Genomic DNA, 16,611 nt, shown 5'->3' on the forward strand with positions numbered 1-16,611 from the left:
GCGCCTTGAGACCCTCTCGGGTGAGTAACGTGCTTACAATTCCCCCGATTGATTGATTATAAGTGGGTGAGCACTATTTTGTTTACGGACGATGATGGGGACAATGGCGGACGATTTTCTTATACAGCGCTATGCCGCTCTAAATTGTAAGCTGAGCATGGTGCCTGCTTTAGGGACACCACACTCAGTTTACATTTTTTTTTTTTTTTAACTTTAATACTGAGCGCTGCGCCTTCTTCAGGGACACCGTGCTCGGTTTCATTTTTTCTTTTTAAAAACTTTAATACTGAGCGCGGCACCCATGTCAGGGACACTGCACTCGGTTTCGTTTTTTATTCTTTTTTAATGAGCGCGGCGCCCACTTCACATACACCGCGCTCTGCAATACTATAGGTATTGCTTTTGCCACACTGAACTATTGTATTTTAAATGACAATGCGTTTTAATGTAGAAAAAGGCATTGTCATTTAAAATGCCAATAGCTCAAAAACTCGCAATTGCGAGACCTATTGCATTGTAAATGCTTTATTAAGCCTGCAATTTACATGGCCTTGCTAGAAATGCTAATTTACTAAATGTAATGTGTGTAAGATATTTCCCTCTTGCCCTTAATAACAAGGCAGAAAATAATTTTTCCGACTTTTCACAGGGAGGGATTAAGTGATATGGTAAGCTACAGATGTGTATCACTTATGTAGTTCCTTCCAATATGAAACCAAACGACATACAACAAGCAGCAACATTTTCTGTGGGCTTCCTGAAACTAGAAGCAAGGTTAACTATACTGTAAAACAAGTACAGAAGCTGAGCATGGAGCCTCTGTATTGAAACGGTACTGGTGTTTGAGGCAGGATGATGCAGTTGTACCAGTTGCGGACAGACTATTCTCCGACTTCAGGTCTCATACAATGTTAAGGGGGGTGGGGGGGGGGAGAAATATACACGACTCAGTAAATAACTAGAACTATAGAAGCTCGCCGGTTATTGGCAACTTTGGTAAGGTTTAAGACCAATTGCGTAGGGAGGTGTGATGATTGTAATTGTATTTATATAGCGCTTATTACTCCTGATGAGGCGTCAAAGCACTTAAAGCCAGCCCGCATGCTGCTCCGGAACCCAAGGTTAAGGGTTAGTTCAGTGTTATTGGTTAATGTTTATTATTGGGATTAGTTCTGTGCGCTCACATCAAACCATTCCGTACAGTCATTTCCGTTTTTTTGGTGGACTAAAGTAATTGTGGTTGGTTGCGATCATTAGTAAGGGGGAGGCGAGCTCAAGCCCATGGTTGCTAGGCTTAATACAGGAGTTAGAGAAGAGTGAGTATTGTTAGGTTGCGTAGGTATAACTGCGTATAACTTTCACAAGAAGCAGGAGAGATTTTGATCGATGTAAATGAGTTGTGGGAAATTTGCTGAAATAGAGAATAATTAAACATGCACGTGTCAAGAGAAGATTGTGCTCAGACAGCAGGCATACAGAGAATGGGAGGGGGGATATTTGAAAGAGAAGAAAAAAAAAAGGAGAGGTTTCTAATTAAAGGCAGCTTTTTTTAATGTCGGATTTAAGGAATGTAGTGAATATTTTTGAGACAGCATGCAGTTTGAGGATGCAAGAATATAGAAAGAAACATCATTTACTTGTGAAAATTGTGCAATGGTGGAAAGGTTATATAGTTGCTAGAATCAGGTAGACCATCTCTCTGTTGCCAGACTACTGCTAGACCACCGATCCAGCCAGGTCAGTTGCAGCTCAAGGGTTGAAAGTAAAATATAACAGCTGAATGCATGTGTCTAGAAAATACATGTGAAATAATGTGCACATTGAAAAAGAGATTCTGGTGTCCATCCTCTGGTTTGACTCAGAGCATTATTTTTACAGCAGAGTGGAATATATTTAAATGCCTCAGCTTTGCATTGGCACCAGATGGAAGATGAGGACAGCTTCCCAGGCAATGGAAGTTTATTACCTGCATTTCAGTGGCTGGAGGGCAGGGGATGGTGAAAGGGCTCCCATTACAAATTCAACTAACACTTCTGTTAGCAAAAGGCTGCTGAGTAAACGTCCTGAATTCTGCTCTTTTTAGGTCTCGCCTGACCCAGCGCATGCGCTGGTCTGGCGAGACTTATTGAGAGGGCTCTAAAAAGTGCTACCAGGCCAGCCTAGAGCTACAGTGCATGTGCGCGGGCGCGCGCGCCACTTTTACCGATTACTTTCACTTTAGCAGCCGACGGCCGCTTTGATGTTTGATCGCTATCGCGATCACTTTCACTTTTGAGGCCGCAGGGCCGCTTGGCATAGTCAATAGGTCTCGCTTTTGGGACCTTATAAGTGTTTAGTTATGCAACTGTTGCATGGCTAAACACTTATAAGGTCCCAAAGGCGAGACCTATTGGCTATGCCAATGCTTGTTTGCAGATGCTATGGGTGAGTAGGGGTGGGGCTGCAGGTTGAAGGGTAACCTTTAGGTGAGGCCAAGCATTTGTCTACCTTAATCACACAGGGCTCTCCCACCTCTGTGCCTCTGTTGTGGGTGCTTCAGGCTGGAGACAGTCCTGCTGTGAGGGGCATCCCTGCACAAAGGCTGTGGCTGGAGAGCAGCCTGGAAGTCATTTGAAATGTAAAAGCATTGAAATATACCTTTCCGTAACAGAAGGGTAGCTGCTGCGGTCCTCGTGTTTATGTGGATATGGGTCATTTTAAAGTGCTGCTGTTTGTTAAAAGCACACACCTTTCATTCCAGCCACATGCACGTTTAACTGGCCTCTGTGTAGTCATTTGTGACGCCAAATGAAACGAGGCGGCATGAGATTTTTTCAGTTGAGCCTTTCTTTATTGCACAACATGCTATCTGCTACTTACGATCACACGAGTGAGATTTACAGGCATTACGTTACAGGGGCTTGGTGTGGTTTCATTCAGACAATTAAGGCACTCACATAGTACCAATACCTAGCTGCTCTATGCACCCATTGACTCAATGGTTATGCGAGGCTGCTTGGGGGTGGGGGGGAGATGTCAATTAAATAAGGTTTTTGCTTTAGGCTTTCTTCTGAACAGTTCAGCCTGCTAAGCTGACATGCCCATGTCTCTTTCCGCCTTCCTTAGACTCATAACAATCCTCAATTCCATTTAAAAGCAATCAACGCTTCTTTGAAATGCAGCCAGAGGTGCATCTTCACCTGCACCACCAGCATAGTGGAAATGCTTTTCTGCGCCATCTCTTGTTTATTACAAAATACAACATATCTGCCGGGTTTTTCACGAGATTTTGCGTTCATAGGGGCATATCAACAACAACCGGCGATAATTATCTCTAAGCGCACTTAGCGCTAGGATAATTATCGCCGGCTAGCGTGAATTTTTATTGCTGAGATAGCGTGCTATTAGCAACGCTTATCTCAATAGCGATAAAAATACTCACGCTAACAGGCTAATGTGAGATTATCGCTGGAAACCCAGCGATAATCTCACGTTACCTTGTTGATAGGGACAGGCAAACTTAGCCATGATATCCACCTTACATAGGATATCATGGCTAAGTCAGAAAAATACCAGACGTAAAAAAGCAGCGTTAACCGCGGTTAGCGCTGCTTTTTTTGTCTCTAACAGGGTTAGCGACATTCTTGATAATAGGAGAAATGTCGCTTAGCGACATTTCTTCTATTACTTTACTCTGGAACGCCCCCTTTGCATCTCATTAGAGATGCAAGGGGAAGCATAGAGTAAAAGGGTGCTAACATGCAAATTTGCGTGTTAGCACCCTGTTGTTGATAGGGCGCTAGTTTTATCTCTGCTTTTTTGTCTTTTAAAGCCAAATAAGCAGAGATAAAGCCCTTGTTGATATGCCCCATAGTGTTTTTTATTAACAGTATATGTATTATTCAACTGTCTCATGTACAATCAAATCATTTTATTTGCTGAGTTGTTAATAGTTATTATGGTAGCTCTTACATGATTTGTAGAATAGCACACGATAGATAATGAATTTGGAGTAATATACCAATCCTTGTGTGCATACTGAATTCATGGTCCGCTTAATCACCGGATGAGAGATCGCTCATTAGGAGGTGTCACCTCCTAATGCTCATATACATGAGAGCAGAACTCATTGGAAGGGGTGAGACACCTACCATATGTGCTTTTCTTCAAGGTCAGTTTAATTAGGAGTTTAGGAAGTCTACTAGGGATGACCCCAATAATTTGGGTGAACACACCATCTACTTGACAAAAATTGTAAGAAGAGGTTTGTAACTTAAAATGTTTTAAATAAATAGAACAGTGCTCACCCTCTACTTGGGCACATTTGTTTCTAACTGGACAGTTTTAAATATGATGCAAACGGTACCCTGGACCAAAATTACACGAGTGATGGGCAAGATAGAGGTTCTTTAGATTGACTATGATTGGCACAGTGTTAACTCTGTGTACTTCATGCATTCCTATTGTATATTCTCTTGCTCCGCTGGTCATACTCGCAGCAATAAATAACTCTGGTTACTTACCATGGCATAGTTGGAGAACTTGATCTTTTGTGTTTACCATGCAGAATCTTTGCAATGGTTATAGAGCATGGGGATCTTGCACGTACAGCAATAGATAAGCGACAAAAAATTAACTTTTCATGTAGGGATCCACACGCACAGCTCCCTACCCTGCAGTTCATTTTTCTATTAACTGACCAGTCACATCTGCAAGTCTGTACATTGTCTTGATGATGCCCTACTAAAGCACCCTTTAAGAGAGGATCAGTAACTAGGCATAGAGGAGTTACAGATTTCAGCCGGTGTCTCCACCCCAGTTACCGACCATCTCCAATGTTCAGCCCAGACTGCGGTGCCGGCTGCTGCTTAACGGGGAGGGAGGGATAAAGTAAAATTCCACTTACCTGCAAGCCGGCCGCCGCTTACCGGTCCTCTTCGGTCATCACACATGCTCCCCTAGCCAATCACGCTGCTGCTGTCAGCAGCGTCATGACTGGTCTGAGCACCATGGATCAGCCCTCAGACGGGGACTATGAGCCTGTGCATGTTCTGTACCCAGGCTGTGCAGTACAGCTGGTGGAGACCATGCAAAGTGCACATGACTATTTGGCAGGTCCAAGGCCAGCCAAACGGTCATGCACATTTAGTGTACTCACCAGTACTCCCCATGGCCCCAGCTCCGGTACCAACCCAACCCAGCCCAGCCCAGCCCAGCCCAACCCGCACCTAAGCAGAAACGAAAACATAAAATAATAACATTGCATTTTTTTCCTTTTATTTTTCCACTTTAAAATGCTCGCAGAGCAGTGGAGCAAAGCTCCTTCGCCTTAGCTGAGGAGCCCCTGCTGCCAGAATGGGCATTAGGATGTGGGTTAATTCTCACAACTGCTTTCCCAACTCCGGGCCCTTTTCCACGCACACAATCACAACCTACTATGAGCAGGATGTAAAATGTGCATGGAGAAGCCTTTTGTTTACCCAGGTGTGGTTTCACACCTGGTACAACTCATATTTTTGCGAGTGGTTATTCCCCCAAAAATGTGTATATGTACCCTTCAGCACGACTTGGAATTAACCCCCAAATCTTAATCCATTGCATTAAAGAGAATGAAGCTTCTCTGGGAAGCTTTCTAAGTGCGAGGCCCTGGACGTCCATTATGGTGGCTGAAGTAGATCTTGAGGAACACACTTAAGAAATCGCTGAATAAGGAGCATAAGGCAATGGCATGCATACAGAACATCCCAATAATAGCAATATATTTATAGGTTAGGACAGCTTCGAAAAACGAAACGCTTACAAGGTTCTTTTAAGGAGTTATTTTATTAAATTTAGAAAATAAACTTTTGTTGCGTCGTGACCTAGAATTCCTCAACTCTCAGCAGGACACTCTCGTCTTCTAGAACACTAACATCAGTCCTCAGCCAGAAAATCTTTCAGCTCAGGACGTCATTCTGTCCCTTGCCGACAGGGGTGCACATGCTCAGAGAGAAGAGTACTAATCAACAATGCAACTTGAGCAGTACCTGAAGTGAGATTTAACAGTATGTAATCCAGTGGCGATCAAGGCAGAATTTGTTTTCCATGCTGAACTCCCAGACTCAAAAACACAAGGGGTTGTAGCGCGTGTTTGTATATTTTTTTTTTGCTGCACAGTAATTTCAAAGGAATCAATTCACACTTACACAAATGCACATAGTTCACATATACCAGGTAGTTAGAAGAACAAAGGAATCCTATTTCCATTGGTGATTCTGGGGGAGGGGAGCCACACATCTCAATTGGTGAAGCAGAAAATACCCTCACCTTGTTTTTTTACATACAAACTGGTCTGGAAAAAACACAGAATTTGGGAAATAGATTAGGACCAGCAGCGCCAAAATAACAGATTATTTCTCCGCTTAGTCTTGCTTTCAATACCATTGCTAAACTGTGTCTGCCAGGAGGCTGTCATCCTCCCTCAACCTCATTTCCGTTTCTTGGCATGGTACATTTTATACTGTGCCAATGACAATAAACTTGAAACAATACAATGTTATTTGGAGCAAGTGTAGTAATAAAAGCAGATTCAGACATTTATTGCTAAAGATCTATGGTCGAATCCTGATCCTGAGTTTTTACTACAGTATGTGAAAGATGGCTCTGGGCCATGCCTGGATTTTCATTGCTTCACGCTTTGGGCCTATGCAAAGAGGCTGAGATCTGGTTCTCTTGATTCAGACGCACACATATGTCTGGTTTATGTGAAGCTGTGTACATATTGGAGGCGGTGTCCTGGTGTATTGTGGACCAAGGAGGCATCATAACTAGGTATGAGCGGTAAATTCCGTTCCGCTCGTGGAATTTGTGGAATTGGGGTAATTTCGCGCTCCACGGAAAATGCAGAATTGCCCAAAATTCAGCGTTTCGCAGCTTGGCGAATTTTTTGCTTGTTCGCTTTCTCAAAATGTGTGTTCGCGAGATATTTACCCCCCACGAGCACGCAAACAGCGTTCATGAACAGGAAAAAAGCACCGCGAACAAGCAATTCCGCGTGTTTGCGGAATTTATGCGTGCTCGCAGAGATGTTTTACCGTTTTGCGTTTGCGTTTTAGCGCGACTATGCAAATTCCACCTCAAACGTCTTTGAAGAAAAACAAGATGCAAATGTCTAGGCCCTACACTAGATGGTAGGAGTATGTAGATGCTATGTATCTATGTCCACACATACTACAAACATATGTATGCAATCTGTGAATCTATGAACAATATTTTTCTCATGTCGCTTTTACTGAACTGTGGTAATAAATTGGAATTTTAACTGTGCACTGCAGTAATAAATGTATGAATTTGAATTATTACAGTTGCTCTAAATAACGCTTAATTGAGCCACATTTATTTTCACTCCCATGGCATAAAATGTGTTCTTTATATTGCATCAAAATAAATAGTTTAGTTAGAAAATAGTAACAGAAAACCTTGACCCTTCACTCCTGCAACAGCAGACACAGTTTAGGCTGGTAAAGGAAATTAAGCAGTGAACTGTTCATGAGTACACCCATACTTACTGCGAAACAGTCTCACAGGCATGCAATCCCTAATTCACACCAATATTCAAACCCTCAAACAGTCATTTACAAACAAACATAGTTTTGAATGGATGTATAAATTTATACAGGATGTAAGTATATGGCAGCATTACATATACTTGCAAGTGAGCAGGTATTCATAGGGTACAATAATTTGCAGAATGTAGAGTAACACGAATGCTCTCTTCTCACCCCGCTCCCCCAGCTTGCACAAGGACGGTGCATATAGTCTTCTGCGAGGTTTAAATGGATTTTGTGATCCGCATCAGAAAAATTTGCATCAAAACGGCTCTATACAGCAACTAGGCTGGATGGTAACTGGCACTGTAAGATTTTGCTTATTTTTAGTTAAAGCATTGAGAAACTCACAGAAAAGTACAATGCCATTCTTCTAAATCAGACCCAGAGCTATGTGAGGAGGGGGCAGGGCTTTGCACAGGAATATTTTTCACACCCTTTAATGGACATCGGCTGTTCAGAGCTTCCAAAGTCGAGCTTTAACCCCACTCTGTTGCAGAGGTTTCCAGCACGGCTTCCCTGCCACTGAGTGACTCCATGAAGGGAGTGAATTCTGGGTGACACATAGTGGCACCGTGCGAGTTGGCAGGTCTGCAGATATGACCATTTTAGCAGCAGTGGGGTGGAAAGCCCAGTGAATGGCGGCAAGTGGTCCCACGTCATGTGTTGCACCTTCATCCAGGCCTGGCTTTGTATCCAACAGCACTCTGCATTCTTGAATTTGTACCATTGCAGGCAGGAGATTTAAAAAAAAAAAAAAGAAACAGGGCTGGCTGAAGGTGTCATTGAAAAGCAAGGCTATGGACTTTTGGTGGGTGCCAGATGTAGGGTTCTTGGGGTTGAATGCAGCGTTACCTAACAACACTCATCTGGAGTGAAGCCCACAGGTCTCTTTAGTAGGCGCTTAAGCCAATCAACTAGCTACAAATTAGCGCAAAAATAAAGAAGGAATGCATTTCACGTAATACAATTTCCACCAAACCTTGCAATAAATGCAACGGCGTGCCGCTAAATTTCCATTTCTATGCAACAACATTTTAAAATCCGGGAGTGGTCTTCGTAGATAAACACATGTATGCACCACCTTTTTTATATTTATCCACAACTATTATGACATACTATCATGTAGCATCCTGCACACAGTAAACCTGACCAGTGCGTTCAATATGCATTTGTGCCCTTGAACCCACTGCTGCACTTTTGTCAGACTGATATGAACAAACTTATCTATATATCCACGTAAACTCATACATTCTGGAATATAATCACGATTCTTCCACTCACGCGTTTATGCAACTTCCTGGAAAGGCCTACGCTCACATTACCTGCAATAATACATACATTAACATACACACAGTCCTATGCTTTTAAACTTAAAATGGGGACACACGTTTTCTTTAACACCACATCTCCCATCCACAGTCAAGGATTACACTGCCTTCCTATAAATCGGATTTAACATCGGACCCTGTGGTAGCGGCGGATTGCTGTGCAGGGGCCAGTTTAAATTCTTCTGGAACTGCGGCCCCAGCGGAGCTCTTCTTATAAAAACGCAGAGTTTTCAGCAGTGCATTTATCTCGTCTCTTTTCATGTCACTCAGGGGGATTCTCTAAAAAAAATAAGCAAATATGATTAGTGACAACCTGAAACTAAGATTCCACCAAACAAATGGACTTGGTGCTTTCAGAATTTCTGCAAAGATTATCTGGCAACAACAGTATCAGGCAGTGCTTAATATTTAAAAATAAGTAAATAAATGGCAGCACCAAAGAGATTTCTCAAAAGTCCCCTGCGGTTTTCACTATCCACTGCCCTTGCCAGTACTGGTGCTACATGCAAACCATCACACTCCTACAGTTGTGACAATATGGACTATTGGGGGAAAACAGCCTGGACTCACTGGTGGCATTTGTTCAAAATACTTATTAAAATGTGGAAGACGTTGCTTATTTGCTTTGTTTAAAATTAGGCAGACAACACCACCATGTGAAGGATTGGCATATAAATGTGCTGGTGTTAAGAAATAAGTGTAGGTGCCAAACCCAGGTACACATTAAGCACTCCAAACAGGGAAAAAAAACGAGAAGACTGACTGGGGAGGACAAAACCGTATACCCACAGAGGGAGAAAGTCTAAGGATTTGTTTGGGGTCAACATACAACCACAAGGGATCCTTTTGTACTTGATAACTCTGGAATTTATTAGACTTAAGCTATATCTGCAAGGTGTCTTGCGTGGCCAAGATTCACCTGTCGGGGTGTCAAAGATTTTTTTTAGACCCAGTGAGGAGGTTTACTGGTATGTCAAGGTACCTTGGATGATGATGTAGCACACCGCTGTGATCATATTAACAGACACCCTTGTTTATTTCAAACTGTGATTATAGTGTGCCTCCAGCCTTACAGTGTAAGCCGTTACAGTACTTACTTTCATCTATACACTCCACCTAAAATATGGGTGTTGTAGGCTGGGCGCCCCCAAGTACCCATGTGGATGTTGGAAAAGTTAGAGATAGTTAATAAATAAGTCTTTATCTGGATCATGAAATCTCTTATGCTTTTATTTTGCAATACTTTGGTTTACAATTAGTATTTTTCCTCATAAAATAAAGTATTGTTTTCTCTTTCATTCTTCCCTTAAATTAGTTTTTTTATTGGTTTTTTCATCTTCCTTTAGGTTTTACTTTTTCTTGTTTCAATTTCTTGCTCTCTCAATCATCTGGTTAGTTGTCCCTTTTAATGTCTTTTTTTTCTTTTGACCGTTACTTATCTCACAAGACCTATTTTAACCTGTTGCTTAACTCCTCTCAAATGTAATTCCTCTCTACCTCATTTCATCCTTTCCTGTCTTTTCATCACAACCAAACCGCCACTATTTTGATTACCCCTTTCTTAATTCCTGATAGATCTTGCTCTTTTTGTGATCTTTATTACTATTACTACGGGCCTATTACGACTAGGGCGGTCGGGCTGCCCTGGGACCGCTGCATCTGTGGCAACTGCTGTTCCCTGGCGGTTTTGTGGCGGTCCTGAGGCCGCAATATACTTGGCGGGCTGCTGCGGCCCCACCAAGCATACTGCGAGTTTCCTCAACGCCATACTTTTCATGGCAGAGTGACCGCCATGAAAATTGTGGTGGTGAGAAAGCACAGGGGTCCTACAGGGCCCGCTTGTGCCTCAAGCCATGTGCATGTGGATGCACACCCGGGGGCACAACATGTGCCACCCCTCCCCCCCGAGTGCGTACACACCAGTACCTGCATGGCATGGACTGCAGCAGTACATGCCATGCAGGTACTGCCTATGATGTTCCCATTGCAGCACTGCGAACGCCCAAGAACTGCCCCCAGACAAGAGCAAACTTCTGATCTGGCGTGTCGTTTCTACATGGGTTTGACTGTGTGGGAGCAGGACGGTCCATCTTCCGCACTGCCAAACTCTTAATAATGCCCCACGTTCCAATTTGAAGATTTTCTCTTTGCCCAACATTTCACAACTTTAACTACTGCTGTGGCCTCTTATTTTCTCTTTCTATACCTCTCCCTAGTTGGCTTTTTTATGTGTCCCAAATCTCCAATCCTTCAACTTCCTTGCTCGGCATTTCTTCACTCCCTTTTCCAATTCAGTATCCAGCGTATGTATTCCTTCTGCCAGGCTTTCTGCAGACTATTTCATTTCCATGCACCCGCTCATAATGCTTTCACTAACCTCTTCTTTTCACCCCAGCTGTGTTGCAACCTCTCTCCCCTCCATATCATTTACAACAGTACAGTATTCAGTGCTTTCTAAACAACCACACTATCAGTCCTTGGGTCTACCATACAGCAGGATTACCCAGTGCCTAATTTGTGCAGGTGGTTGCAATTGGTGGGCACCAGCACTCATTAGTGATAATCCAGTTTTAGATTCTATCATCAGACTTGAACTTAGAGCAAGAGGCAGACAAATGCTAAAAAGGGAGAAAGGATATGGAACAAGATAGGAAAAGAGAAACAGAAAGATGAAGTAGGGATGAAAAAGAACATATGGAGAGTGTAATAAAGAGACAGGAAGTGTACGAAGGTGGAAGAAAGAGGGATGTGTTGAAATCACGACTAGGCAGCCTTGGTTTTTGGCATCCCTGGTATTCGGCAGCACTCGTGATAGACTCCTAAAAAAAACTTTTGTCCCCTGCATATTTCTATAACACATTAACATTAAGCACGGGTGCCTGTTCCAACTACTTACATCCAGCTCTTTGTACTTGTTATCAAGGAGTACAAGCTCCGGATCCGCCCCGGCAATGTGCTTCATTTCCAGGTTGTGGCTAGAAGAAGTGTCAGTTAAGGATAGATTGCTTTGACGTAAGATATTTAAAAATAAACTTTTATAACAGCCCTATGGTGTGTTTTAACTTGTAAGCCACTCACACATCAAAAGACACTAGTCTGGAAGATTTTTAGTTACTGCCTTTTAATTAATTCTTCTTGCATAGCTCACTCTAAAACGAATCTTTGACATTCACAATCCTCATCTGTGCCCCACAGAGACAATGCTGTCGCTTACATCATATTAAATACAATTAGATGGTTATAAAATAAATCCTAATTTAAGCTCTGATCAAATTACTGTTCGGTAAAAAGTTGATCATTAATAATTTAAAGTCTTATTCCTCGAATGAGGACTATACAATTATAAAAACATTGACAAATCGAAATATCCTGAATACAACCAATGACGCTATTTCTAGAAGTGCTGACTTAAAAAAAATGTTAAAGTGGTCTATAAAACCTCCATAAAAATGTTAAAAGGGCATAAAAAAACCTATTAGTAGATGGCAAATATTTATAGAGGTTAGGTTAAACATTAAGAACATGGTCTCATCACATACAGGAGAATTTTTCCCATATCTGAACCATATATTTATAGCTCAAATTTTCTAGACCTGGACAAAAAAAAAAACAGCACAATAACTAGATCTTGTATCATGGCATTACAAAATTGACAACTGCCCGGTCCCTGGACTCCTCTAACTTTGGCCCGTGGGTTTGCACTTAATGGGAGTAAGCCAAATTTAAACTTGATGTGAATACACCTCACCTGAGAATCTAAATTTGCTCCTAAATAAAATTGCATCGCACCATGAGTTACAAAGGAACGGTTCAATAGTAATCTTCAAATCTGCAGGCAGTGCGCTATATCACATAATAGCTTTTGAATTCTATCAGTTTTTCTAGAGGAAAGGCCTCTAATAGAGTTAGACACAAACAAATTTAAAAGGTCTATTTAATAACCTAGATATATTATAATTAAATAAAATGTTTACTATTTATATATTTTAACTATTTAAAATAATTTAATTTACCACTATTTTGTATGTGTTTTATTTAAGTTCCTACCTCTAATGTTTTCGCTGTGAGGGTGATGCAGTATCAGTGATTGGTCATATGCAGTGCTGGACTTGCTACAAAAGTGTAAGTTACTACAAAAATAGATTTGTGAATACTGAAAGTCAGTAAACTTACTCAACAGTGTAAACTTACCTAAAAGTGCAGTTTGTGAATCAGGCCCAACTTATTTAGTGCAACCAACAATACCATCTAGGTAGAGTAACAGTATGCAAACAAAACATAAAAAAAAATCAACCAATGTACAAACCAAAGAATTTCAATAGTATTATATTTCATAGATGGAGGGCACAGTTCAGTAATCCTGGCTGCCGGTCCAACGCCCTACAGGAGGATTACTGAACGGTGCCCTCCATCTATGAAATCTAATACTATTGAAATTCTTTGCTTTCAAACACATTGTTAAACTTGCATGGTCCACATCTTTATTAAATTGAACAAGTCAAAAACTGTCTATTTGTTTGTCGAAATTGATTTGTGTAATAACAAGAGAACTATCTATGAATCAATATTGAACTGATTAGAGTGCAGAGGTTTACTTTTATGTTTGACACTTACACTGGGTGCTTTTAGGACCACAGTGGATTGACACCTTGGGTAGTGGTGTGTAGGTCTTTAACCTTGAGGGGCACCAATACTGTAATGTCCATTTGGGATGCATACAAAGAGTTATGTGCTACCAGTAAGACCACCACTACCATTTGTAAATATTGTACAATATACAAACCAGATCAACCCACTCATTAAATTTCGCCTGTTGCATTGCCAAGAAAAAAGCTAACCACCGCTAAATTTCAGAACATCACATCTGGCCCACGCCCTTTGACATAATCATCATCCAATTCTTTGAATTTATAAAATAGTGATCATTTAGATATGCCATTAATTGTATTCCATAACCATTCCAATAATGTGCTATTACATTTTTCCTTTTACTATGGCACATTAGAGACCCTCATGTACTATGTTTTTCATTCTCTCTCTCTCCCTCTAGGTTAGGGTCTTATACTCGACGATGGCAGAGCAGGAGTACATCAGCTTGACTGATGTATCATCTTCTCCAAAGCAGACCAACCAATTAATCTGCTGTTCTGCACATCTTGTAATTCTGCCTTGAGTCGTTTTCAGATATCCCTGACGGTCGTTGATAAGACTCTTTTGTATGTAACAGGAGTGCATATAGCTCTTCTGGGTATACATTACATCTCACTCCTAGCCTATAAAATGTACTATAAAAAGATAAATCTTTAAGCTTTAGATATTTAGAGAACTGCTGTTTAGGAGTAGAACATTTGACTTGAAAATCAACTAACAATCTGAAACGATTTTGATCATACAGCTGCCACATGAATTGCAGTAAAGTATGAATCCAGCTAGGATTTTGGGAGAGCTGCATTAACCCATGTGGACTCTCCCCATACCGGTTTGGGATCCTAAGGTACCTTTATATGACCTTCCATGAGTGAATTCAATCTGTGATCACCTTACAATGGATGTGTTTCAGAGCTAAACATAGAAATACAAAGCGGTTCATTAATGTGCCCCAATTTGGTGGGGAAAGGCAAGAGGTGATGAGGGTAATTTTAGTGTTTAGTACTGGTGGCAAGAGTAATTTTAGTGTTTATGGGTGGATTGTGGTAAAGGCATGTTATGAGTACAATGTAAAAAGGGGGGGGGGGGAGGGGTGGATTCCCACTCAAAAAATAAATTTAAGATGAGAGAGAGAGATATGCCTGAAAGGGTATTTGATTTATATATACATACATACTCACCCTAAATATTACTCACCTTAAGTGGTGAAGTCATACAAGCTAATAAACAAGCATAGAGAAAAGAAGCAGATGTGACTTGTGAGCTACTGTTTGCTGCAGGCTCCATCGCCAGCAGCCTATAAGCATATACTATTTTATATAGAATTCCTAATAATGCAATTCATGGGGGATTTATTAGGAAGAGCATAGGCATTTGCACAAAAAAAAACAGTACATGGTCTCCCTTATATGAATGGTCTAAAGCCAGCTATTAAAGATACACTTTGTAATAATTTTTGTTGGAGTAAAAGCACATGTGCAACACTGTGTCTGTTGGGAACGAGCTACCATTATGAAAACAAAACATGCATTTATAAGATTATTGTATCAAATGCAGAAGGGCAACACTCAGCATATTCAACTGCAAACAATAAATAAAAGTAACTGAGCTATCCACCTTTTGCTGAAGTGTTGTACGTAGTGGAAAGCACGTTCCAAGAGATCAAAGGAATGTTTGCTCACAGTACATAGCATCCAACAGAAAGGCATCCCAACAGAAAACTAAACAGAACTTTTAACTGCTGCAAAGTATCAATATATTTCCCAAAGAAATAAAAACGTGTACTAAGGTGCTTTCTGACGTGTTACAGGAACACATCTCATTACCAACGTTAAGAACTGTGGAAACAGAAAACACGGTCTGTCCAAGCCCCTGGTCAAACAGAAAATGGGCAAGGGATGTTTGTTTGCATGCTAAAAAGACAACACGAGGCCCTCTTCACCGGCTAATTGGCCCACAAATCTTAGCAGTTGTAAAACCAAAATGACTGTCTTTGGCATCCCATTGGAAGACATGCTGTGGCAGCTAGTGAAGCACGCGCTGTATAAAGTGACCTCTAAACAAAACATTCACATTCATGCATAAAACTTGCGTCTCAAAAACAGAGGCAAAAGCAAAACAGCATCTGGTAAAAGTAGGGTGACCAGATTCTCAAAACAAAAAACGGGGACACGTCATAGACATAGAAGTAGGACTAAGGTTTCCCGTAACCAGCGACATAAAAGTAGGACTATTTGACAGCTGTCATAGACATAGAAAAGGGACTACAAGGACAGCTCCCTCCGCAGACCGAGATGAAGCATTACAGACGATATTAGTTTTTGGCATACCTCATGTGGGCTACATAATGACAGAGATTGTCATCAGACTTGCAATTATACATCTTGGAAGATCATGAGGGGCCTAATTCAGAGTCCTGCGGTTAGGGTACTTCATCAGAAACTTGACTGACTACCTTGTCTGCAAAACCCTCTGCTTGCCCACTCTATTTTGATTAGGGTAGGCTGCCTGCGCTCCAACGGCATTGCCCCTTCAGGCTCTGCTCACGGAAATTTCACTTCGACCGCCCAGCAGAGTATGGGCAGTTAGAGTAAAGGCATCAGACGATCTCAATTATTTCGAGTGAACAATATGATGTGCCCTTCTTTCCGTCCATCACTGCCCAAATAGAAACTGGTGGTCACAAACAGAAAAACAAATAATCATACCCAACACCAAGATATAAAACACTCAGGGTGTGGGGGCATTTTTGTATTGTTTAGAATAATCTTCCACTTTAGAAGTTTAACATTTGCAGGTACATATAAAAAGCGCGCGCATGCGTAAATCATGTTGTCAGGTAGGTAGTAAATGTATCCACGTATACATGAAAGGAAGAGATTTACATAAAATTCAGGTAAGTGTTACAGACGAAAAACAGTGGCCATATAGTGCCAAAACGTGTTGGGTATTAGAAACAGAATTTTTTTTAAAAGAAAGAAAATCCGGTAGGACAATGAGAAGTAAGAAAGAAAATATTTACAAGGTAATCAGCATCAGGGGCAGCGGGGCCGTGGGTCGCATTGAAT

General features: G+C 41.3%; 1 protein-coding gene across 1 annotated transcript in view; it reads right to left on the reverse strand.

Moving 5' to 3' along the window:
- Positions 1–5,786: 5,786 nt before the first annotated feature.
- Positions 5,787–16,611, reverse strand: part of SELENOM (selenoprotein M) — a 39,222-nt gene continuing 28,397 nt past the window's right edge. Inside the window, exons 4-5 of the mRNA XM_085636126.1 lie at positions 11,793–11,871; positions 5,787–9,175 (exon numbers count right to left, since the gene is read on the reverse strand). Of these exons, the coding sequence (XP_085492252.1) occupies positions 9,008–9,175; positions 11,793–11,871 (247 nt within the window). The 3' untranslated portion in view covers positions 5,787–9,007. The remainder of the gene's footprint in view (positions 9,176–11,792; positions 11,872–16,611) is intronic.

The sequence above is a fragment of the Triturus cristatus genome, chromosome 11, assembly GCF_964204655.1.
Source record: "Triturus cristatus chromosome 11, aTriCri1.1, whole genome shotgun sequence".
In the NCBI taxonomy this organism is placed as follows: Eukaryota; Metazoa; Chordata; class Amphibia; order Caudata; family Salamandridae; genus Triturus; species Triturus cristatus.